The sequence below is a fragment of the Pempheris klunzingeri genome, chromosome 6, assembly GCF_042242105.1.
Source record: "Pempheris klunzingeri isolate RE-2024b chromosome 6, fPemKlu1.hap1, whole genome shotgun sequence".
In the NCBI taxonomy this organism is placed as follows: domain Eukaryota; kingdom Metazoa; phylum Chordata; class Actinopteri; order Acropomatiformes; family Pempheridae; genus Pempheris; species Pempheris klunzingeri.
In genome coordinates, this window is record NC_092017.1 from 8,093,013 (window position 1) to 8,117,990 (window position 24,978).

Below are 24,978 nucleotides of genomic sequence, written 5' to 3' on the forward strand. Positions count from 1 at the left end.
TCATTGTTTTGATTTTCTGGCCGCAACTTCACTGATTTGGTTGACTCTCACTGCTCTTAAAGTGTTTTTGTTAAGCGAAATACATCTTAAAACCTGCCCAACACCTATCGGCAGACAGACAATGAGCCAGATATTTCCCTCAGTTGTTGGTGGAGACCAAAAACAGAGTTAAAAGGAGAAAGTATTTGTCTAACACTTGTAGGACCACCACACAATCACACCTCTGAATGAATGACAATGTTGCTCCGTATCTGCTGGATGTGCACACAGGTGACTGATCATCATATCAACATTAAAAGTGATAAGATGTCAGTTTTAGTTTCCACAGTTCACAAATGGCCAAAAACAAACAACTCAGGTTTAAATGGGAGTAAGTGAACAAGAAAAGAATTGAAATTAATCATCTTAAGTATTGTAACTTGCTTTATCAATGCACGACAGAGAACCAGAGAGTTCTCTCGAGACAAACTTCGCTGTAACCACTAAACACTGGTTAGTAACTACAAGAATGAGGTTGCTGCTATGAGGAGCCCAAATGAGGTCTCTGCGGAGTGCCTGGCCTCTCTCTTCCTGATAGTGTGACGAGCTCAGAGACACGAGGAGACCTCCGTGTCAAGTCAATGCTTCTCCAAGAACTGGTGAAGGACTCTTGCTGCTCGCACAGGGCCGACAGGAAGCCTCCCGGAAAGAACTGAGGGAGGACGTGGCTAAAGACTGGATGGATGGTCAGACGGCCAAAGAAATATTAATTTCATTAGCCCCTTGCTAACACAAAACTTTTCACTAAAGCACAGTCTGAGGATATTAGTCACAGCTTGACAATTTTAAAATTTCAGTATATTTTAAGGGCTAAATATTTCTAGATTGAAGAAGGTCTCATACAGGTATTATGGATGGCTGTGAAATGGAGGGACCTCAGCAGAAATAAGAATACAAAGGATTATGCTGGCAAATGTTATTGTTGCATACATTTAGCTTAACCTTGGTAGTCTTTATTTCATTCACAATACTTGACTCAAGTTGAATTTAGTCTTTAGTGTGCGGATTTTAAACACATCTTAAAAAGCTTAAAAATACTTTAAAACATTTCTCTATCACTTTGACAATTTTAGGAAACTCTGTGAAAATATGGGTCAAGGATTAAACAAACTGTGACACAACAAGCAGCATCGGCATTGTCTGCTATGCAGACACACAAACACATCCCATACGAGAAAGGAAGTCTGTGAAAATATCAGCCACAGAGCATTTTAAGGTCTTTTTTTCTTAGAGTAATAGAAAAAAAGCATATTCAAAGCTGCAAATAACAGACTACGCATTTCATTTCATGCACCATATAAAATATTAGTTCTTTCTTTTTCATTATATTTACATAATATATTACACATGATGTTCTGTACAGTAAAAGTTCAATCTACACCACATTCTTAAAAATATTTTCTGACCCATAATTATTTTTACATGAAAAACAAGAATAGGAGAAAACATCCAAAACAAACAAGCCTCCGGCTGTTCTGCAGGACGTCCTTGAAGCTTGAGAGAAGCTTCAATGCATGAACTGGAGAGCTCTGTATAAACTAATCCTGTGAGGGTGGCTAGAGCGCGTGCACACACACGCACACACACTAAACACACAGGGAGAGAGCCAGGGGAGGGTGTGTGTGTGTGGGGGGGGTCCATTACAGAGATTGAGGCTCCTTGTTCTCTTGGAGAAAAGACTTGGACCCAGAGCCAAAGCCTACTGACGGAGCCACAGCGGGCCCCGTCCTGGCTTCTCTGCAGCATTCTGTGCTCAGGAGTTAAGTGCAAACAACAAACGCTCCTTGTGAGGGGTGGGGAAGCCACAGACTGCCCATCCAATCACATCTCAGCCTCTGAGGCATGGTCTCAGTGCTGCACTTTCAGCAGAACTCCTCTTTAGACCCCCATCACACAGATACCCTTGTCTGGGTTTGGCTCACTCCACCTCTGATTGGCTGCAGCGAGCTACTGTGGCTGCGTAGCAGAGCGATCAGACAAGCTGTCTGCCCTGTGAGGGGCCAGTTGCTGTTTCTGCTGTTGTAACTGCTTCTGCTGCTGTTGTTGCTGTAACTGTTGCTGCTGCTGTAACTGTTGCTGCTGCTGAGTTGTGGCATTGAAGGTGCCCTGCTGCTGCAAAGGGAACGCTGCCTGCAGGATCAACTGGGTGGATTGGTTTCCATGAAGAAGCCGAGGAGCCTTAAAGGAAAAATTATAACCGGTTGAGCCATGTTTTTTTTGCCATGTAATCAACTTAAGATCAAACTTAAAACTGCACTAGGCAACATGGTTGGTTTTAAAATGTGTAATTATGAACTTTTCGATCGACTGATTGATTTGACTTGATTCGCTTTTTTACAAACAGCACCTGAGTGGCAAAACAAATTTAAATATCTTGATTAAGTTAGGACATTTAAATTGACACTTATCCATCCTTTAGACTTTGAGCAATAAATCAGCTTGGCCAATATATATTCTTATCACATTTTTTAAACTCCTGAATATCTATGCATTTACATAAAAAGCCAGAATCAGTTGCACATGGGGCTATTGTTACCAGGGGACCATGTGTGATTGAGAAATCACACAAGAATTTACATGTTAAATCCACACGGGACAATTAAATTATCACATGACCTTTGGGTTTGGCAAAATATAGTAGGTAATTTGCGGTGGAATTTTCAATTTACAAATTACGGACATGGCAGATTCGCACAGGATTAAGATCACAGATGACCTCTGCAATTATTACAAATTACTAGAAGCCCCCAGGTAATAGTCTAGTCCCATGCGAATAGGGATTATGTCTGTGTGGGCTGAAATGTGATTTTTTTTTCACTATTTTTGCTTAATAGATTTTTTTTGCATCCATTTGTGCAGCCAATTGCACAATGGCTCTTTGACATTTTATTGTTTTTTTTTAAGGTTGGTTTTTCCAGGTGAATTTACACTGCAGATGCTGATCGTTGCGCATTTGCCACCCAGTGGGGAGTCACAGTGCATGTACACTGGCATGACATGTGTGTGTCATGAATGAAATTCTGACATGGACAGTGAGTAGCTCCATCAGCGCATGCAAGATTAAATAGAAACTTACAAGCAAATTTTAAATTGTCACTTACTCTCAGGTTGGTAAACATGAGCTCACATTGTGCAAGCGATACTGGGAATACACAGTTGCTGAAATAACTGTCAGTACCATTTGGAGTCACTAAAGTGTGAAGTTGCCTAGTGCAGCCTAACTGTTAATTTCCACCGGAGTGTTACCTGTAGGAACTGTGTTTGCTGTTGGCCCAGTGGAGCCTGCCCTGGCTGCATGGCAGTGATCTGTGATTGCGGCAGTACCTGCTGCTCCTGCTGCTGCTGCTGTTGCTGCTGCTGCTGCTGCTGTTGTGGTGGCTGCTGGGAAATGCTGATGGTCTGGGTTTGGCCCTGCTGAGGAGCGAAGGCTGTCACCACTTGTCCCATAAACATGGTTGTGGGGACCATGACTGCCCCGCAAGCCATCTGTCCTGTTACTAGCTTAGTGAGCAGCTGGGGACCGGCAGGAAACCTGTCAGGGACACGAAAGAGGTCAGGTGGGGGTTACTGAATCACAAGGGGGAAAAAAGTCACATATTTCTCTTAGCTTCCACGCCTGCACTGATGGAATTGTAGAATTAGAAATTAGAATGGCGGAGGAACCACTGAACTTACACTTCACTTTGTGAGAAGGCTTAAAATGTGACCATAAATTATATTAAATAAGTATAGTTTTCAAATGAAGATGCAAACCTAATCTGAGCTGCACGGTCCTGTGCAAATGTAGCCACAGCAGGAGTGTTGGGTCCTGTGTTTTGAGCCAGGCTGGTGGCAATCTGAACCACGTTAGTGGAGCTTTGCTGAGGGATCATCATTGTGTTGTAGAGAGACGGAGGCAGTGGATTTTGTTGAGGCTGCAGAGTGAGAGACGACCGCTGAGACTGAAATACACAGAAGCAGAGAAAGTGATGAGATCCAAAGCATCTATAGCAAGAATCCATAAACTATGGATAAAATATGGCAGTGAATGTGTTGAATGTGTTTAGAGAACAGCATGAGGAAAAGGAGAAGTATTTGGTTTGTCTGACTTGTGAGAGTGCTGTGCTCTGTTCCCGTAGGAGTGTTTGTTGCTGGGACTGGGGCGGCACAGCATGTTGTTGCTGTATGCTGTTCTGTAGAGGCCCCGCAGAGACCACCTGGCCCTGCATGCTGAGAGTACCCCCCTGCTGCACAGCGTTCCCCTGGGCCATCTGAACAGAGCCAAGATTCAGTCCTCCAGTTCCTTTCTGCAAGAACATCTGAAACACAAAGCACAGATTCTGACCCCTCTGAAGCTTTAACAGTGAAACAAGTATGTTTTGTATGTAGGTTTGTGTGCATGTTCGTCCATTTGCCAGGCACGCCTGAGCAGCTCCTCAGTCTCACCTGCAGGCTCTGTCCCTGTACTCTCTGCAGCTCGTCCTGGATCTGCCGCAGCTCATCCTGCTGCCGCTGAATGTTGGCCTCAATCATCCTGGTCCTCTGCTCCAGCTGCTCCTTCAGGTGCTGCATGGCTTCTAGCTGGCTGGAGAACTGCACCATTGACTGTCAAAGAACAATGACACAGGGACACAGTGGGAAGTGAGACAGTAGCAGCTGAGGCGGCTCAAATGAGAACATTCGTGCCTTGTGCAGCAAGAGACGAGCAATTCATTGTAAATCATTCAGGTGCAAGGTCTGATGCTGACTGGAATCAGTGAAATGAGATTTGGGCACAGGCACTCCTGGACAGGAACTGTGTGCTCAGGTATCTCTGGTCGCCCGCCTGTGTTTATCAAATGTATCAGTGCGGGAAGCTTGTCATAACCAGCCTGAAACACTGACTGACACACATGTGATCCTACTGCATTAGGCAGAGGAGGAAAGCAGCATCTCCAATGACTTAAGAGAAAATGTATTATTATACATTTTATTTTTTGATAACGTTTATGCTGCAACTATTTGCTAGTTCCAAAGCAGGAGAGCATTTTTATAATATCAACAATTTTACATTTTTAGCATAGTTTCTTTTATTGGTTAATGGTATTTCTTTCATATTCTGTGATGTACAGTTTCCAATAATACAGATTGGTTTGCACTCAACAATGATTAAGCAATAAAATAAACACAAATTCTGCATCTGTCCCTATTTATCAGTGGAACTCGAGACACATTTCCACTTGTAAAGCAAACTTTAAACCAAAGTTATATTAACATTATGTTCAAATCCAATAATGAGGCTCCACAGACAGAATGAGTTTGATTTGACGAAAAGACATCTGATAAATATCTTACTTGGCCACTGGTCTGAACTTGTTGCTGTTGAGGCTGTTGTTGTTGTTGTGGTTGTTGCTGCTGTAGTTGCTGCTGTTGTTGTTGTGAAACAATGGACGGTGTCATGTTCTGTCCTGTATTTTGGGAGCTCATTGACTGCTGATAGAATTAATAAAGACAGCAAACAAAAAAGGATAAAGAAGAGTTCAGAGTCAGAGTATAGAACTAGAATATTAGAATATAGTATAGAAGAAAAATATCTGAATCTCTTCAACAAGTGACACAGTTAGTCAGACATTTTACATCAGACTCTGTTCTTGTCCCTTCACCTACCTGACTGCTGATAGATGACCTTCGTTGTGATGTCATCTCCACGGCGGAGACAGACTGGCGACCTGGTGTACTCCTATCTCCCTGAAGCTTCATCTGTGACGCTGAGAGGGAAGTATGAACATGATGACAGTTAAAATCAGATTACATAGTATCAGTCACAGATACTCTGAACAGCTATTTGTTGTGGGTGCTTACAGGCTGGGTCAGACACAGCGGTGTGCGAGGATTTGCGGGAGCTGCGAGACGAGGCTGAGGGTGTCCGGCTGTGGTTGAAGCGCTCTAGAGCCTCCTTCAGGCTGGAAGTGTTGAGCTGGGACTCGGAGCCTGAATCCTGGGATTGCTGTGAGGTGGGGGAGAGGGTCAGTGCGGTCTGTGTCAGTTCTGGGTATCCACACAAAGCATCGTCACAGATCACTGATACATCGTCCCACAATTAATGTTGGACAAAAGTGTCACCTTGTCTGCTGTGATCTCGGGAGCTGATTCTTCAATTCCAAGCTCTCTGCGTTGTTCTGCTCTTACTTCGGCATAGCTGTAAAGACAGTGAACGACACTTATATATGTATACAACATGCATTGTACCCAGGGATGTAAATATCGTCAGGTAAATCTGCCTTATACCTTACAACAGTGTGTGTGCAGACAATAAACTCTGGTCTGGAGTTCCACTGGTGGTAAGTGATGTAGTAATGGGTCTGAAGCCAAATCCACTGCTGCCCTTTGGTGAGGAATCTGTAGTAGCAGGACTTCCCTTTGCCATATTGCATTACTACAGACACACAGGGGGGCAGAGCTGACTGACGCTCACTGAAAGCTCAAAAGGAAGCTGACAATGATAGATCATCTCATTTTAATGATGTCTTACAGATATGTACTCACAGTGTTCGTGGCATTTGGCCAGCGTCTCCAGGTCATCTACATGGTAGTAGTCATATCCTGATGTACCCAGGACCTCAAACGGGAGATAACCTATGATGGGTGGAGCTCTGGACAATGAAAACATGAGAGAGATGAGTGGCTGGATAACCCGTGACTGGAGAAGAAGCTCTGCGAAGTACTTGTTAATAAGCTGTCACACACCATTGCGGGTCAGATGTGACATATATGTTGTGAGGACCAGAGTTGCTTTCACACATGTAGTTTGTTTCATGTGGTCCAGACCGAGGTAAAAAGAAGATGCATTGTTGCCTTTTAGATCTGGTTTAGTTTATGTTTACACTGGTTTACTACAAACAAGCCAAGAGGACTAAACATTACGTTATACAGACTAACAACTAACTCACTTATTGGATAGATTTGGTGATGTCATTATGCATCATCAGAAAAATCAAACCTGGTTACTAACAGCAGGTTGTGCTGCACTCTACAGGTTTGTTTATCTTCTCTCACAAAGTCCTCACAAAAAACAACTGATCATTACCATCAGCTGCAAGTGGTCCTCATATACATTAAATGGTGACAACCAGATAAAAAAAAATGACATAAAGATGCATTTAGTATCGTAACACTAGGAAGATATTTACCATTTGGTTACTGCATGGCCTGTTTGACATTTCACAATCCTGCTAATGTCTGCTACTCTTACAGGTAGCTCTGCTCTGCTCTGCTTTCACACCACAAACAAACCAACCGAGTCCAACTGGAAGTGGACAGACACCCAACTTCTCAGGTGGTCTCGGTCCAGTAGTTTAGTCCACTTAAGAGTTTGAATTTAAACCAAACCAAACAAATTAGGTGTAAAAGCACCCTTAGTAAATGATCCATTGGTATGGGGTTAAAAAAAAACAACAACATATAACCAGCAAAGAAAAAAAAATATTTTGATACAATGCAAACACACATGGAAATTAAGACTGAAAAAAAAAACTGTACCTGTGGTCCAAAAAGAGGAATTTCCACTCTAAACTATGTCTAGAAGTGAATTCCTCATTAGGCTCTTCTACAGTGCACATCTCCTGTGAGAGACAGGGTAGACTTTATTAAGACATTTTCTACATTTATTTAAAAAATATATATCCTAAATAGTAACTTATCATTCTGAGCAAAAGTTGGGCTGAACATGCATGAATAATGAGCCTAAAGAGACAGATTTGAGTGTTTTTTCTCGTAAAAGGCTAGTGTTCGTCGCACACCTGCTGTTGTGTTGTACCACAGCTTTTGTTAGATGCTACCTCCTGTTCATCCAGCACTGCTTTGCCTCATAAGTTTTGATGAAGTTTCTGCTTTACGGTCTCAGTTTTAGTGCCATTGTCTTTTGTATTATTCCATGATACTGATGGGTTTTGTTTGATTTTTATTCCACACTTAAGGTCACTCAATTTCCAACAAGCTGAGAGAAATCAACAGTAGCTCATTATCTCAGCTGGAGGAAAGATTTTACACAGTGGGAATGAGACAAAGAGATGAAGTAAAAGAAAAATGGTTGCCAACAGAGGCAACAGGAGACTGCACATAATGGTTGATAGGAGCCCAAATGGGTTTGCCTGGGGTGACTGGGCAGCCGTTACTGTTGAGCCCTGCCCTAATTAAAACTACCTTTTTCAAACCCAGAGGCGTGAAACTGAAAGTGTGTCGACCAAATATAAGGCAAAGTGAGAAGTGGTAGGACAGCTAGCAATTCTTACCTTGATAAACTGAGGTTTGGCTAGCCTCACAGTCGCAATGAGACACACTCTTTCTTCAAAGGCCGAGTGAAGCGATCGCTGGATCACTCCGTCAAAGCCATTTCGGGTACAGTTAGGCACTGGTGACACAAGAGACAAGGGAAAAGTTAGATCTCGTGCCCAGGACGACTCCAGTTCAGGTTCACACAGTTCATGTAGGGCTACTCACCATTATTCAGAGACTTGAAGTTTCCAATGAACTTGACATACTCGTACACCGGGGGCTCTTTGGGGTCGATCGTCCCTCGAAGCATGTGGCAACAAAACTCTAGCTGATTTTTTGCTGGAAAAAATTTAATCAAGTGGAACAAAAATATGAATTGGAGAAAAGAATTGGCACTTGGGATACATTAATACAGCAGTAAAGGCAAATGGAAACGCCAAGATACAAATAAAATATTCCACTTACTTTTCAGATATTCAGGCGTCAGTGTCTCTCCTTCCATGATATGAGAGGACAGAGCCTTGTACACATCTGAATGCTCTCCCATGGGCAGGAAGTTCAACAAGTTCTGATCCACAAGATCAGACTGGAACACAGAAAATATCTTTAACACAACTGAATCTTTGGGAATGTGTTAAGTTGACATGGGCCCACTGTTCCAGACTTAACTGTAAGGGTGACTCTATAGTATTATTGATTCACATTATACTCACAGGTAAGTGCTCTAGTAGGGACGTCACACTCTCAGAGACGTAGATTATATTCCCATCAGTCATAATTGCAAGGAAAAATCCATCCAACGCCTGACAGAAAAATAATTTTAATTCACTCATATTTTTGTGAACAAAAAGAGACGGACGCGTAAAGACTTCTGTTATGTTAAGCTCACCTCCAACATCAGCTGAGTGAATTCTTCATTACTAAGGAAAGGAGGCTTCCAGTCTTGTCTGATCTCAGTCGACTCTGACTGAGCAGCAATTTCTGATAAAGGAGACACAAAATGTGTCAACACAGAGGCTGAGCTTAAGAGAGATGCCCGTGGCCCTCTTTAGGACAAACAGATTATCCGGCTCTCAGGACAGTTCCTCACCCTTGTGTTTGTGCAGAAAGTCGATGCTCTTCTGCAAAATAGTGGACTTGTCCATCTTCCGGGTGTTGCCCGGCAACATGGTACCCAGCTCCTTGATAAGGACATTGAACTGGTCTCTTCGCTTCTTCTCAGACTTGTTACGGGACACACTGTAGGTTTAGGCACAGTAAGAATACCCTTGATAACATGCGGGAGTTTACATTCGCAAAGCAGCATCACTGTCAAAACACTGGAACTGCATTCACTTTGGACAAATGAGCCACTTCAACAAGCACTAAATTGGGAGCATGGTACAATCTGATGTAAGCCTACTTCATGATGTACAGTGGGCAGGGTGGGTTGGAGTATCTTTATATAAAATCTTGCTTAGTGAGGCTGTAATAATCACACAAATACAAAATAAAGTCTCATAAAAACTAAATAAAACTGGGTGTCTGTGATCTAAACACGCCACATAGATCTTACCGTTTTGCTTTGTCCTTTTCATCTTCCATTAACCCATCAAAGATACTGCTGTCATCCCTGCACAGCAAACATACTCTAATATTAATCTAATAATCTTCTCCTCTTAACCAATTTTTTTTGTATTTTGAGGTAAAAGCAGGAAAGAGTAAAACTGGACGCATAGAACTTCAACAGTGTTAATTGTTTGTAATCATTCACCTATTAAAAAACATCACAACAAATCGAATACATGGTGGTTTGGGACTGCTGGTCAGAGAGAAAGGATGTTGTTGACATCCTATCGACATGATTAATAAAAATGGATAATAAAAACGTGCCAAATGCAGGCAACCCAGAATGTTTGACTCACCGGTCGATGCTCGAGGTCATTTTGTATCCAGTTCAGGGTCGCAGAGTTGGAGAGGGGTCTTTTAATCGTGAGGTAGACATTTGTGACTGAACCTTTGAAGGAAAAAAAAAGACAACATGAAATGACAGCTTATAACAGCTGCATCACCTCCTGCTGCTTCACAACAGTAGACAACTTCAAATCAAAGGGTAAAACTAAATATTATCTCACCTTACTGACAGTACAGCCAGTCCTGTGAGAGGATGAGGAAGGTGCTGATGGACGACGTCTGGGTGGACACGCTGTGCTAGTGATGGTGATGCAGCTCTGTGAGTCTTGGAGGAAAGTCACTGAACGTTTCCTCAATCACAGGGCAGACAGCTGACAAGAGGTCTTCAGTTTTTCGTCTGCTTTGGGTGTGAATGTGGCACATGGCAGCAACATCTGAGTCTGTAAGAGGTGAGAATAACACGCATGTTGCCATTAGTGAAGTCCAGTATCTCATTTTGTACGCATGGCAAAGTGTTACCTCACTAAAACTCAAATATTTGCTTCCACAAATAACAGCTAGAGGCAGTAATGTCAGTCCAACACTTCACACTCCAGACTCCAACTATAAAATGGATTATTTTGCAAATGTTAGTAACATGGTAAACATGGTAAACATTGTCTGCTAAACATCAGCATGTTAGCATTGTCACTGTGAGCAAGCTGGCATTGTCTTAATCTCAGTTAAGACAAAAGTGTTTTTATCATAATAAATCCTTGTTTGTGTTGTTCATAAATGCTTAATTTGTTAATTCATTCGTGACATTTCTGACAGGAAGTGAAGGCATCATAAAATTAATTTCTTAGACTTGGTTGCAAATTCCACACAACACAGTCAGTGCGTCCGTCACATCAGCATGGAGAAGGGTAGAGGTAGAATGCAGCGTACCAAAGTGAGGGTGGCTGAGGAGAAAACATGGACGCATGAGATTTGATTAATTATACCCCTGCCACACATACGAAACTGTCTGGCCAGGCTAATATGGGAGACAGCATGGGATGTTTTCTCATCTCCTATGACTCCAGATGGCCAGCTACCCCCTGATGCGCAGTGACGGACCTTTGCTTTAACAGCAGAGCTAAACTCAAAGCACTGCAGCATTCAGGATGACTTTTTGTAGCTGTGTGCCAAAATGGCACCCGTCACATTTTGTGTGCCTGTCCAATTATCCAACTTCAGCTAATGACTGCACCAAAACAGAGAACACTTTGCGGTGGAAATAGTTTGATATGATACGCTTAACAACAGTTGGCAGCAACTGAAAGGAACAACTTGGTACAGGAGTGAGGGACCCAGCAGCCGTTCCCTGAAGTCTCCCAGAAGCGAGCAGTGCCACTATCCCCAAAATAGGGTGGGCGGGAAAGAGCTCGGTTCAACACATGATTGTCTAGAAGCTGCTTTTCTGACTTAAATCATCATTCTTTGACAAAACATCCAGGAAATAATCTGGGATCATATTGAAGGTATCACACCCTGCTCGCACTATTCTGGACAGTTGGGTGACAATTTTCCCATTGGCCAACAGACAATAGTCAGTGTAGGACATTGCGTAGGCACTAGCAATAAATCAAGCACCATATCGTGGGTTTCAATGCATCTACCAGTAAATTATTGCCCTTATGTTTGATGACCTTAATGCTGATGTGAGAGATAAATGAAAGCACCAATCTTTATGTAAATCAGCCACACAATAATCCCATCTACAGTCGAAGTTTCAGCCCATGTGTTCTTCCTGTTGCCAGACTCTACTATTCTTCTTACGCAGGTAGGCCTACAATAGATGGTCAAATTAAAATGAGAAGGCCCACTGGGTCTCTAGCCTAAATATCTGACCCATTTATTCCATGAACCAATTACCGGCAGAACCTGTGTGGGAGGCTTTCTCACCATAACGGCCCATTTGCGCTGGTGAGAAAATCCCTTCAGTGTTAACTCTCCACAAATCAGGGCACATATGACATTTCCATTCATATCATGAAAATGTTTTTTACATTTGACAGGGATGTATACTTGTCATATTAGCTATTATACACACACACACACACACACACACAAATGTTTAATTGAGGTCTGTTATTGTGAGCAGTATTTGGTTAAGCAAAATGGCATAAAAACAGACCTGCACTTTCTGATATAACTGGCATAATCACACATTCATGTTCAAAATAAGTCCCCAAAATACCACCACGCACAGCACAAAAACAGAGCTCTGGTTCTTGATTTTTGTTATTACTGCTTTGTTTATTTCTTAATATATTATAGCACCTAAAACCATGGTTCAAATTTTGGAAGAAATGAAATATGTTTTCAAAAGATGTATCATTGCCTACTTAGAGATAATAAACTAATAGAGTAAAATACCTAACGACTCTGAGGACACAGCTTATATGTGAGGGAAACCCTAGTCAGCATGTATTTGTGCTCATTTAAATCTACAAACAATTTGTTTTTAGGTTTAAATCAACATTTTGCCAGGTTCATCAAAATAAGCGAAGGAAGTCGGCACTGTGAGTATTTATACCTTCATGTTAAGACACGCGAGGGAAAAAAATGACAGTAAGAGGAGGAGTAGGTTTTATTATGGCCCGTTGACTTTCAGCTATGCCGGTTATTCTACTCCTCACTGCATGTGACTCTTGACAAAAATAAGCAACAGAGAATGGGCGTCTTATCTAAGATGACTGTTTTGTCAACACAAGCGGCCAACTACACTTTAAAGGGATTGGAGAATTGTAGTGAAGCGCTTTATCTACACTTGTGCTATCTACTGAAAAACAGAAGCAGAGAGCATTTGCATTTCTACTGTACAGCAACTTAAAAGCTTAAAAGAAGACGGACCAAGACTGAAAAATGGCAACAGGAAACACTGGATGCCAGAGAATTAAAAAAAATAAAAAATTTGAGATAGTTTTTTGATAGTGATATCAGTGATGGTGTCACTATAGTGATATTATAGCAAAATAAGAGGAGGAAGGAAAATGTTAACCACTGACACCAGTGCATCAGCAGTGGTTGGAGCTGTAGCTGCAGCGCAGAGCGAGCGTTGTGTAACCGGGAGAGCAGAGGTTGTATAACTGTGATGTCATCTGTGCTTCACTGACCTGCTGGCCCAATGACCTACTTTCCTCCTCCTCCAATCTAACTTAATCACAGCTCCACAGGCAGCACCTTCCTGTTCTCTTACCAAATAACACTACACTCCCAGTCAACACAAATCATTATAAAGCCGACCATTTTACACAGAAGTACCTTCAAAAAAGGTGTGAGCAGGGAACCACACTGTCTGCATATCACATTTCCTCATTTAATCACATGACATACAAAGGCAGCCTGGTGTTCCCCGTGTCTCAGCTTGCACAGACGTCAAGGGGAAAAAGGGTTGCAGATGTGTAAAGGTGCTGAATATTCCACAGCCAATTATCGCTTCTTAGTTGTGTTAACCATGTAGACAAGTAGGCGTTTTCAAATGAACATGCCTCACACATGCTGAGGTATTTTTCACCCGGACACATCAAATCACAGACACTCTTTTATCATCATTTTTCTATTGCTCACACATCATTGTTGAAATTCTGTTGAGAGTGTGAGTGTGTGTGTGTGTGTGTGTGTGTGTGTGTGTGCGTGTGTGTGTGTGAGTGTGTGTATGTGGGTGTGTGCACGCATAGTCAGATGTAGGGCAGCAGAGCTCTGAGGATATGAGTCACTCTGAAGTGGATCTCTGGCGCCGCACGTCACACACCCCGCCACACCCCGCACTAAGATGCCAGCACAGCAACGGTGCCAATGGGCAACACCATAGCAACCGGCCTCACCGTGCAGAGTGAAAATAGCCTGGCTGAATTCCTCCGCAGCTGATACTCCCTCCATCACGCACACCACAGAGTTATAGACCGCAGAGAGTGTTAAGGTCTGTGGATGTAAAGCACCGTGACAGCTTGACCTGCTGCACTGTTGTTCTTTCATGCAGAGACCATCATTCTGCAGCATTTAGAGGAAACAAATCCCAAGCAATCCCTTGCATCCTTAGTGTATTAGGAAGTAGAATCTGTCCATCAGGGAGAGTGCTTTCACTATTAAATTAGTGGACATTGCAAACTGAACAGGAAAAAGACGAGGTTAAAAAACAAGAGAGAACACGGCAGAGCTAAATAGCTTTTTGTTTTGAGTCAGCAAGCTCGTGAATTCAAACGATAGGCGACATATTAAACGTACCCTGTGATGAAACTCGAAATGTAAACCCAAGGTCCGTAATCAATATTCACCACGGATGCAGCTTTTGTACCTTTATGCTCCAGCAGACAGGATAATTTCACTGCATATGAGGATACCGCTCTAATGAGGGCAGAAAGTACTTGTTGATATGTAAAGGCTGCAGCAGTCCTCAACGCAGAGGCAGGATAAAGCCATAAACAGCTTGCTTTGCCATAGTTCTTTAAAATTCAAATATCTGAATACATCCTTTTTTATCCACGATGCTACCAAATTAAGCTTTTCTATTATGCTGAAGACAAACAAATGAATATAATTGTTTGAATGAAATCTGTGCAATTGTTCTCTCTTTACAACTGACAGATAAGTCAAAAGTACATTTCTTCTATTAATCAGCTTGTAATGTAATGGTGGTGGTATGATTAGTACTGCAGTGGGTGAACAAGACATTTCCAGGTATCTTTCAGTCATTTAACAGTAAAACCTGTCACTGACTGTAATAAAGATTTTCAGTTTCATACTTAATAAAGGGGAACAAAGCACAAAACTTGAGGAACAAGAATAAAACTCTACAGCCATGCTAGTGTATATGTGTGTCTGTAAGGTTGTTGCACACAGTGGTGCTTTGACTTCACTGCCAACGCTAGCATGACAACATGCTCATAATGACAATGCTACCATGATTTGTTTAGCAGGGTTAAAGTTCACCGGCTTATTATAGTGTGTAAGTGGCAGATCTGACTTGATAATGGTACTACATGAAAATCAGGGGACAAAAGTTTTTGTAATTAATTTTCTGGGGGCCATAAGTCATATATATCAACAGGCCCACAATGCTTTCCCTTGAGCTATGCTGCTGTCATGGCAGAAAACAAATCACATGTATACAGCACACACATCATTGACAGTCAAACTGATTGTGTATATTAGTAAACTCAACCAGTCCATAAAAAACCTCATTCATAAAAAAGAGCATCAGATCTGGTGGCCTTGTGGTCTTGCTGAGGTTTTTGTTAAACATGTCGAACAAGCTGTACCTGAGGACTGTCTAGACATTTTTGTGGGAAAAAATTAAATTTTCCTTGTAAGAAAGCCCTATATAGTTTGCAGGTTTTTGCAGTGCATCAAATTATTTCTCAGTGGAGGTTATCAATATAGACATAAACTGACTGATCACCCTAGATTCACTTACATTCACTTAAGTACCTCAAAATATCTAATATTACTATTGAATTTTTCAAAAAGGGACATTTTTCTGAAACATTATACCCCGTCCACATACAGTGCAGTCTGGTAGGTCTTGCATCACGTGGATAGGTAAACCCCGGTGTCATGGCAACCCTTGTGTTTTCTTCATCATCCAAGTCACATGCTGACACCTGAGAGGAGGGGATTTGTGAACCCTCAAAGATCCCAGGTGTCACACCACAGACCACAGCTTTCACAAGGTTTCTAAGACTATTCAATTGAGTCAACCGTTTAAAACTCGCTGGTACTAGTAGACATCAATTTGTATGCTGCGACAAAACAAAGTCGGTGTTCACGTTCGGAGAAAATAAAGAGGATGGGGGTGTTCTTTCTCATTCTGCTCCATGTGTTTTTATCATGCAGTTTTGACAGCCAGCAAGCAACTGACTTGTTGCCAAGGAGGTCGCACAAATCAACAGAAACACATCAACAAATAATTCACTCAGCCACACATCCTGTCTGAGGCAGCATCCAGGCCTGCACATCCTGGTGGCATCCACATAGCAATCAAAGATGTGATTCCCTCAGTTTACAGCCATAGATGTTTCCTCATGACTGAGATGTGAGAGGCAACTGAGGATGGTTTTAATAGTGTCATGGTCATTTGGCCTCTAAGCAGTAAAATCCACAACTCAAGCTTGTCGACGTTGCTCACCATACTGCTGCACCGTTGAACCAACCAAACCCTCAACGCTGGGCTGCCAGCTGTGTTTCCACTCAATGCACACACATCCACAGGCCTGAGAGCACAAAAGGAGTCTTTGTTTTGCATTTTCTCTGCACAGCCGACAGACAGGAATGTTTGAGGGGCAAGCAGCAGTGGTTGGCAGGGGCCCCTCGACTGCTGCTGGCCTCCTGTCGCAGTGGAGCAGAATCTCAGCCAGGGGCCTCACACCGATGCCAAGTGGGTCATTTGAGTTCAGAAGGACAACTGGCAGCACACGAGAAGCAATCAAGAATGACTATAGACCAACGGCCCTGTAACATGACAGTCTACAATCAAAGTATATGACCGATGTGTGACCACCAACACTTAATCTGCTATATGAATGCTAATTATGCTAATATGGCAGCCACTCAAGCATCAGCATTCTTTTCCTCAAAAACACAGCACAGCAGGAAAGACGACCCATTAGAAACCAAAATAACTTGATGCCTTTACTTGACTTTGCTTTATGTGAGCATATGGCCTTGACCTTTTCCAGAGGACTGGGCATCACATTATATTATACTCTCCAGATTAATGTGTCAAGGCACATCCAGCCTACTTTCCAAGGCCAAAATCACACTTTATTGACTGCAGTTAATCTCAGATAAAGAGATTTCTTCCATCGTCTGCCAGTGCAGCAACTTAAATTAATTGGCACCATGTTTGAAAAGAAGGAAGCCTGAACTGTCCATTGCGAGTCCCACAGTGTTATAACAGTGTAACACTATATCGATGGAGTCTTGTTTTAACACGTAGATGAAACTAGCAATCACACAGATTCCATGTCTGAACAGGGCAATAATTAAATAGAAACAACTACACCTTGCAATGCCATTTGGTATTATAAAATGAGAGTAGCAAAAAATATACAGCATCCTTGAAAAATAGGTTTTCTCTTGGCCAGAGTTAGCTTTAAACTTGAACATATATAAAAACCAATATACTGAGCTGATCAAATCAAATGATAAAACAAACTTTTTGCTTTTGAACACTTGTCTCTTACTTCGACATACTTAGACTAAGTGTCACGCTGTGGGTGTATATATGAACACAAGGTAGCTATTATCATTTACATAATGTTCAAGACTGAGTTTTATCCTTCGTTTAAGCCTAGTTTGGGTGATATCAAACTGTTAAGAGGGTCATACGAGGAATACAAAAAAAAGTCATGAAAAAGAGATGTTTGGTTTAGTTTTACAAACTGCGTAGAAAAAGATATTTGGACATGATGTATTTAGTTATCTAGATTTAGTCTTTTTTATACTAAACAAGCCCACATACTGAAGCAGTATCTAAAACTGTGTGAATTGCTCTGGTGACTCAGTGAACACACTTTCAACTCCATATTCATTATGTTCAGGAGAAACAGGCTGCAGATCAAAAATAGAACGTTACAAAAACACGGATGAATAATGTCTCCGTAATAGCTCCTGATGAATTAGGTTTCAAAAGACTTAATTAGCCAAGACTGCCCACGTCCTAATGTGCTGACCCTAAACCACTGCCTCAAACTAGATCAAAATTCAGCAGGCGAAACCCAAGATGTCTTACCTTTTGTCTTTGAGTGATGGCCAATTAAGTAACCGCTTCACCTCATGACGGACGAGTCTATAGTCAACTCTCTGAATTCTTCACCTGTTGAACAGACAAAGAAAAGCTACATTTACAAATGAGTGCCTCAGAGCTAAGACACTTGCATTAATGAATCAGAACTAAAACATCTGGGTCATCGTGAGCCTCCCACAGCACTGCAGAAACGCACCACACACAGACACGCGCACACACACGCATCTCCTGGAAATGAATTCATTCACAACTCGAGCCCCTGGCCGTCAGATGGGAAGGAGGTCTGCTTCGAGGCGATGTAAACATAAGCATCTGCTCCTACAAGTGCATAAATCTAAGTGCGCTACTTTATAATGTAACGTGCTGCTTTGTGTCATTACTGTAAAATGTGCTTAAGGTGTGCCCGTGTGAGTTTGATCACTTTATAACCCTTGTCATGATAAAAGGACGTTATCATTCTCACAAACAGTCATACAATGGTGTTAATATACTACTCATGAGAATATACTGGCCTCATACAACAACACCATTTATTTCAATGAGCCCTGCTGTACTCAACGTACTGAATGCAGTTTTCTTAATTTATCAGCACCTCAAATATCAACAGAGAGGAATTCTCACGCTGATTTCTCCAAACAAAGAGCTTGATTAGGTGGAGTGACTGATTGCCAATCACAGTATTTATTAGTCAGTCATGCTGTTGTTAGTGCCTCGAAATAATGCAAAATAATGTGTGGCTGAAACTTTCTACCCGTTATGATGATTGTCCAATAATCTCTTCATTATTATTATTTTTTGGATTAGCTGTTAACTTGTTTCTGTCTGTAAGAAAATTGTTTAAAATGCCAGTCACAGTTTCCCCAGAACTCAAGGTTGGAAAATGCTGATTCTACTCAAACAAAGTTCAAAATCCAATCAATGCTGTGCTAAAATGAATGTGTTGACTTTGTTAATTCTGTCAACCAAGTTCCTTGTCTCTTGTCGCAGTACAGTCATTATGCTCTGTGAGACAGATTCATTTACTGATGCCTAAAGTGAGTACTGAGAAGCCATCAACACGTTTTCAGTTTTCTGTTTTCAATAGCCCCTGATGTTCATGTAGGGTCGACTTTTTTCAGTTTTGACAACTAATATTTTGGTGTTTCTCTTTTTTGTTGTCTCGTGTATCTTTAAAAGGTGGCGTATATCCTGAGTATTTATACCTAACCACATTTATTTCATACAACACAGTAGAAATGTTCACATTCAACCATTTAACCATTAAAAGACAAGTAGAATTTTGACTGATTAATAATTAATCATTTTAGTAATATCAATTTGCTTACTGTGCTTACTGAGTGCTTGGACAAAGTTAACACATAAAACAGAGGAGACAACATGGGACCTGTGCTCCTGTCCACACAGCAGCGCTGAACAGGACACCATTTCTTTGTGTCAGAGGCAATAATGGATGCAGCTCTCCCCCCTGAAGAGCGTCAACTACTTCAGGAGGCAAACCTAAACTTTCCAAACACTTAAAGGCCAAACCGCCAAATGCTGGTCTGTCACTGGAAAGTGTAAGATCAACACATCTACCTCTGCCATGGTTGCCATTGTTTCCGTGACAGCATCAGTATCAGTATCGGAAACCATGAGAATAAATGCTAAATGGTACTCGCCAATGAACGCTAAAAAGGCAAGGAACGGGGGAACTGGGGGAAAGCATAATCACCATTGACACATCCGTGGCTACGTCACAGTCTAACAGCTGAAATCAGGCGTGATCCAATGAACTCTTTTTAAAGTTCATCATTAATTATCCCTTGATCTCAATAAATCATGTAGTTTCATGACAAATCGGGCTTTTGTTTTCTTGAGATAACGACATAATTTATTCTGTTATCTCAGGATAACAAGATAATCTAACCTGTTATGACAAGAAACTGAGCTCTGTTAGATACCAAAAATAATTAACTTGTGATCTCGGGTTAAAGGTACCATGATCCAGCTCCTAAGCCATGTCAAAAAACAGAGGAGACATGGTTTTAAACTGAAAAGACGTACAAATTTCTTACACACCCATAAAAATTGTGGTTCTTCAGCAGTTCTTTGGAGTGATCCTGGTGCTATATAGCACCACTGCTGTACAAGAACATGCTCTCTACTGGTTCCTCAACTTTTAACAGCTGTGCACAAACCTGTTCAAGTCTCTAAAATGTTTATAGGTTTTCATTTTTATTGTACTGTCTGCCGGAATGGATTGAGACAGGAAATAGGTGATTTCATTTGTGTGTGCGTGTCTGCTGTGCATTTATATGTTGTCCAGTCTTAGGATCTATTGTAGACATGCTGAGCCATTAGATCAGTAACCCACTTTCACTAGTTCAAAAGCACAACATCAGACAACTCACCCACTATCATCTGCCAGTATTACTGTATCGTCGTTTGCCAAATAATGGAACATTATGTTGATTGATGTGGTTGGTGATAAAGTGAGTTAGGCCACCAACTGCTGACTAAGTCTGAGAATCTGATTTGGGTCTTTGAGAGGAAGAATCCTCTCAGCTCTCAGAGAAAGGTCAATCTGACAGAAACAATCCTGTGTGGAAAAAGGATTTCTCTGCAGCAAATGCTGCCGTCAGTGGATGTCCTCTTTTCAGAGCTTGAAGAAGCCACACAGTAAAGAGAATGTGTTGAATGTGTGTGTATTTATTCATAAAAATTAGCTCATTAAGAAATATACTTTGTGTTTTTTTTTTTTTAAGTACAATACATTATAGAACATGGTTTGGAAATGTACATTTTTATTATGTTTTATTTGAAGTCTGGCCAATGTCACTAGTGGTCAGGTCTTGATGATAATGCTTACGTTGTTATATCTCAACGTGGCCATGAGACTGTCTTGTTGTCCAGAACACATTAAAAACACATAAAGAGTCATACAGTTGCAAAGGGCGACATATGACTTCAATACAATGAACATGGTTCCTTGTGTCAGTAGGTCTGGAGGTGTGTTACATGCCGACTCTGTAACAAATCAGCTCTGCTGTCAGTGACTCTTGGTTCTTTTATGTAAATACAATTTGTATTGATCACTTTAAATTCAGCAACAGTGTAAAAGGCAAGCAGGACAGTACAGCATGGCTGTTTTGTAAAACCAGTGACAACAGACAGCAAAAACAGAAAAAAAAAATTCATTTGAACAAACAGCATAATTTACTGTGTGTGAGGCAGACTGCAGACTAAACACTGGTGGCACCAAATTATCTGCTGCAGGGCCGTGAGCGGGAAACGTCATTCTGTAGCCATAACAAGAATCCTCTGGTGAAGTCAGCATATTAACTGACAAAGCCACAATGATGGTCGACCTTGACCTCGACCTTGACTGAGCGTGAACGCCTTCTGTCTAAACTCTGGTACTTGAATTGTTTGGTTGCTGTAGCGCGTGAAGTTTCTCACTGATGTCAGCAGGAGGGCGGCCCTGAGGTAATGACGCTACAGAGGCCACCCTTGACACACCGCGACTTCACAGTTCACACGTAAAACCGATGCGCTGAACCCAAGGCTGTGACAATTACGCAGCCACTGACTTAACGTTTCATTACACCTAAACTGCAGGAATAACCACGAAGACTACTGCCGTTTCTAAATTTCAGCATTCATTGACAGGTCTCTAATCTGTAAGGAGCGTTATAATCTGCTGACTAACATTACAGTACCGCCAGTGCCACCACTTCCTATCAGCCCACTGAATGATCCACGCTGCCAGCATTGGTCCACAACCAGGGAACAACACATCTGAATCAACGCAGCCTCCTTTGTTTCAGAAAAGCCTGAGATGACAGGCGTATAGTAATTACATTATTAGGCGTAGCACGTAATAATCTAATCTGTATGTGGTTCTCTCCCCCCCATTATCTGATGGTGTTGTCAATCCCTCCCCCTCCTCTGTTTAGGAAAAAAAAACACTCACTTGCCAGCACTCTGCTGCCAAGTTCGCCCACTATTTTTTCAGAACCACTGTATATAATCTACAGGATACATACATAAATACATACAGTTTAGATGACTGATAAACGTGTTGCGTTGCAGGAAAGATGCCAAGCAGCCATGAACCACAACACATAGTAGATAGTAATAATAATCTGAAATGGCAGAGACAGCGTGGAGAGAAAGGGAACGTCCTTGTTTCCTCTCCTCACCTGCACTTTTATTAATAAACCTGTGACCTCTTGCAGAGTGTCACTGATTTGATTATTTTTCACTCTTATAATCCCCTAACAGGTAATATGTGTTTTAAAAAAATCAATAATACTATAGAATAATTTTTTGGACACATTTTAGCTTGTAGGACATGGGACAGTGATCCATTACGGTACGGTCTGATAAAGTCTGATATTTTCAAATATTCAAGAAAATCATTTTTGGAGGACATCTGACTAAATAAATACTAATGTACTGCTCAGCTCAATCGTCAGCAAGCACACATCACCTCATTCAACAAAGACTGAGCTACATTAGATGTCTAGTAGCTCGATCCAACATCATAACTGGATTAAATTATGCATTATGTGCTGTGCCACACCACATCACACTGCAGTAAGTCTGAATCAAAGTGTACAGAATTACTGTGCTGGAGGGTTTGAATCAATGAAGCTATATTCAAATGTGTATCAAACTAGTTCCAGGTGGAGAGATACTCTTCCCCTGTAGTTGCTTTAATTTACTCATAGAAAGCATGGGCATGGAGTTAGGCTAAATTAGAGGAACAAGAGACACTCCATGATTTAACATATAAAAGCCTATTCCAGTGGCACTTTTAGGAACCAAAGCTAAACTTTTTTCCCTCCTAACATGACGCAGTCATTACTCTTACATGTGTGCAGGTTCACACACAAAACACATCTGATCCCCTTATCACAGCTCCTAGAGTTCTGTGTGGCACCCCTGAGCCTGACGGGGAGGACAGCAAACTTAATAGATGAGTGTGATCGGTTTCATATCTGTTGAATGGGGAGCAGCAGAACAAACACAAGACTGGGACTGAGGAGAGAAACGCAGCTGCCACCGATCCAACATAATTAATTAACACCGAGGAAAACCAGACACACGCTTAAAAAGAGGCGAAACACCGTGTCGGTCAGATGTGGACGGCTGTCCAGTTTGTTAAGTCGCCTGAATTAAAGTCAGCCTCGTGATGACAGCCCCATTTAGCTACCTGTCCGTCTGTCTGTCTGTCTGCCCGCCTGCTGCCGGTGATGCCGGCCGGCAAACCGGGAAGTGATTGCTAGAAGGCTAACGCCACCTAGCTTGCTTGCTAACGTCAATAACAGCAACAAAACAACAGCTTTACAGTTTGCCACACTTACTGCGACGTATGACACGCACTGTGGAGGCACCTTTATCCGGGACAAATTAGATAGCCGGCTTTTCCCGCGGGTTAGCGACTTTATAACGTAACGTAGCGAGCATTCAACTCGTCTGCAACAGCGCACTGTGTATGTATGTCAACCCACTTTTAGCTGGAGCTAGCTAGCTAACGAGCAGCATTAGATAAGAATGTGGGTCACCGGGCCTCTGGCCAGTCCCTGTCACCAAACAAGCGACCGCAAAACTGCTCCGTTTGCGGCTAAACGTGTGCCAGCGACACACGGAGCGGCCGCAGGTACGAACGATACAAACACGGAGCGGAGTTCAGCGGTAGAGGTGTCACACTTACCCCGGACAGCCTCCCCTCTCATCGGGATATCCCTGCAGCCGGTGGCGCTGCTGACGGTGGACTGCGCAGGGCTGAGGCAGGCTGACTGGAGCTGGAAGTGGAGCCAGGAGGGCCCGCCGCTGTAACGCTACTCCAGATAACACAAATGCCCGGCGAGAGGGAGCTCAGACACGTCCAGGTTTACTTAGATTACCTGCTCTGGGCTGGAGCAGGCAGGTACACATATTATTCACTGACAGGGGTAGTTTTTTCCCCTCCATTTTTAAATAGTTGTTACAGTGTACATAAAATCTGACAAATGAAACCACTTGTGGAAAGGTAAAATTAAAAAGATAGTCTATTGTAGCTTTTCAGAGAGTGTAGCAATTATTTGTCTCCAGCATCACGACTGTGATCAAATAAAGCACAAAATGCAAATGATAATAATAATAATCATCATCATCATGACTGCTTGAGAGTTTCTTATCTGAGAACAGAGACACAATATATTATATAAATGGATCTATAAAAGTTCTTTATATATTCTTATCTTACCTAAATAAGATTTTTATAAGCAAGAGTTTGTATTTTTTTCTAAAAAGTGTCTAGTGAATTTCAGGCAGTTTTACAGGAAAACAAACAACATGGCCAAAAGACCAAATAGTCCACCTTCCCTCTAAATCCCCATTTATTTTACATCATTACAAATTTAAAATATTTTGTCTTATTATGATTATCGATAATAATCTTAGTAATACCAGACATGCGGGTATTGTGAGTCTGCCTGCTAGTGTATGATTCTGCATACACTCACCTGTGTTTATTTATTGATCCATTCTTTCCAATGGGGACGCAGATGACCTGTGGACAGTGAATTATAGTGTTGCTCTCTGGATTAATCGATCATCAGGCTGCTTCAGCATCTCCGGCGTGGTACACGTCACCATGGCAACAGACAAAGGAGCAAAAAAGCTGCAATACCACTTTTGGCCACACCGAAGGAGTCAATGTGCTGGTGGCGCTGTTTCCATGTGTAAGTGAGAGAGAGATTAAAAGGATGAATTCGTCCAGTGTATGAAAAAAGTGTCATATACCATGCAAATTTAATGCCCCTTTCATCATTTAGAAAGTACATTATCCTTATTTTGGCCATTTGTTCATTCCATACGGAAGAGGCAGAGATTGAGGCTTGTGTTCTGCCACATTATAGCGTCTAAACCCAGGATTGGCTTACCACTGATGATGTTAAGTGATTTCCATGCATCCAGTGCTTCTTCTGCGAGCCTCTCTTGAAAAATGCCCACTTTTTATATCATGGCTTTAAGCGGCAGCAAATCAGTAAAGGCAAGCAAAAAGAAAACATCCA

At 41.9% G+C, this 24,978-nt stretch overlaps 1 protein-coding gene across 1 annotated transcript; it reads right to left on the reverse strand.

Annotated features, from left to right (window-relative positions):
- Window positions 1-522: 522 nt before the first annotated feature.
- clocka (clock circadian regulator a) lies at window positions 523-23,688 on the reverse strand. The gene is made up of 23 exons (XM_070831649.1): window positions 23,634-23,688; window positions 17,921-18,004; window positions 10,386-10,604; window positions 10,176-10,267; window positions 9,827-9,883; window positions 9,362-9,510; window positions 9,161-9,252; window positions 8,985-9,074; window positions 8,737-8,857; window positions 8,497-8,610; window positions 8,289-8,407; window positions 7,537-7,619; window positions 6,544-6,650; window positions 6,286-6,433; window positions 6,121-6,196; window positions 5,860-6,004; window positions 5,665-5,765; window positions 5,353-5,490; window positions 4,465-4,623; window positions 4,128-4,337; window positions 3,793-3,980; window positions 3,286-3,571; window positions 523-2,217 (listed from the first exon to the last, which is right to left on the reverse strand). Exons 4-23 carry the CDS (start codon window positions 10,193-10,195, stop codon window positions 1,987-1,989), a joined length of 2,634 nt encoding a protein of 877 aa, XP_070687750.1. The 5' UTR covers window positions 10,196-10,267; window positions 10,386-10,604; window positions 17,921-18,004; window positions 23,634-23,688; the 3' UTR covers window positions 523-1,986.
- Between the last annotated feature and the right edge of the window lie 1,290 nt (window positions 23,689-24,978).

Bases quoted from the DNA above. Each gene is read 5' to 3' on its own strand.
- clocka (XM_070831649.1), bottom strand. From the start codon at position 10,195: ATGACCTCGAGCATCGACCG. The intron at 7,620-8,288 runs GTAAGAATTGCT...TGTCTCTCACAG, and splicing joins CCAAACCTCAGTTTATCAAG to GAGATGTGCACTGTAGAAGA. The intron at 4,624-5,352 runs GTAAGATATTTA...GTTCTTTGACAG, and splicing joins AAGTTCAGACCAGTGGCCAA to TCAATGGTGCAGTTCTCCAG.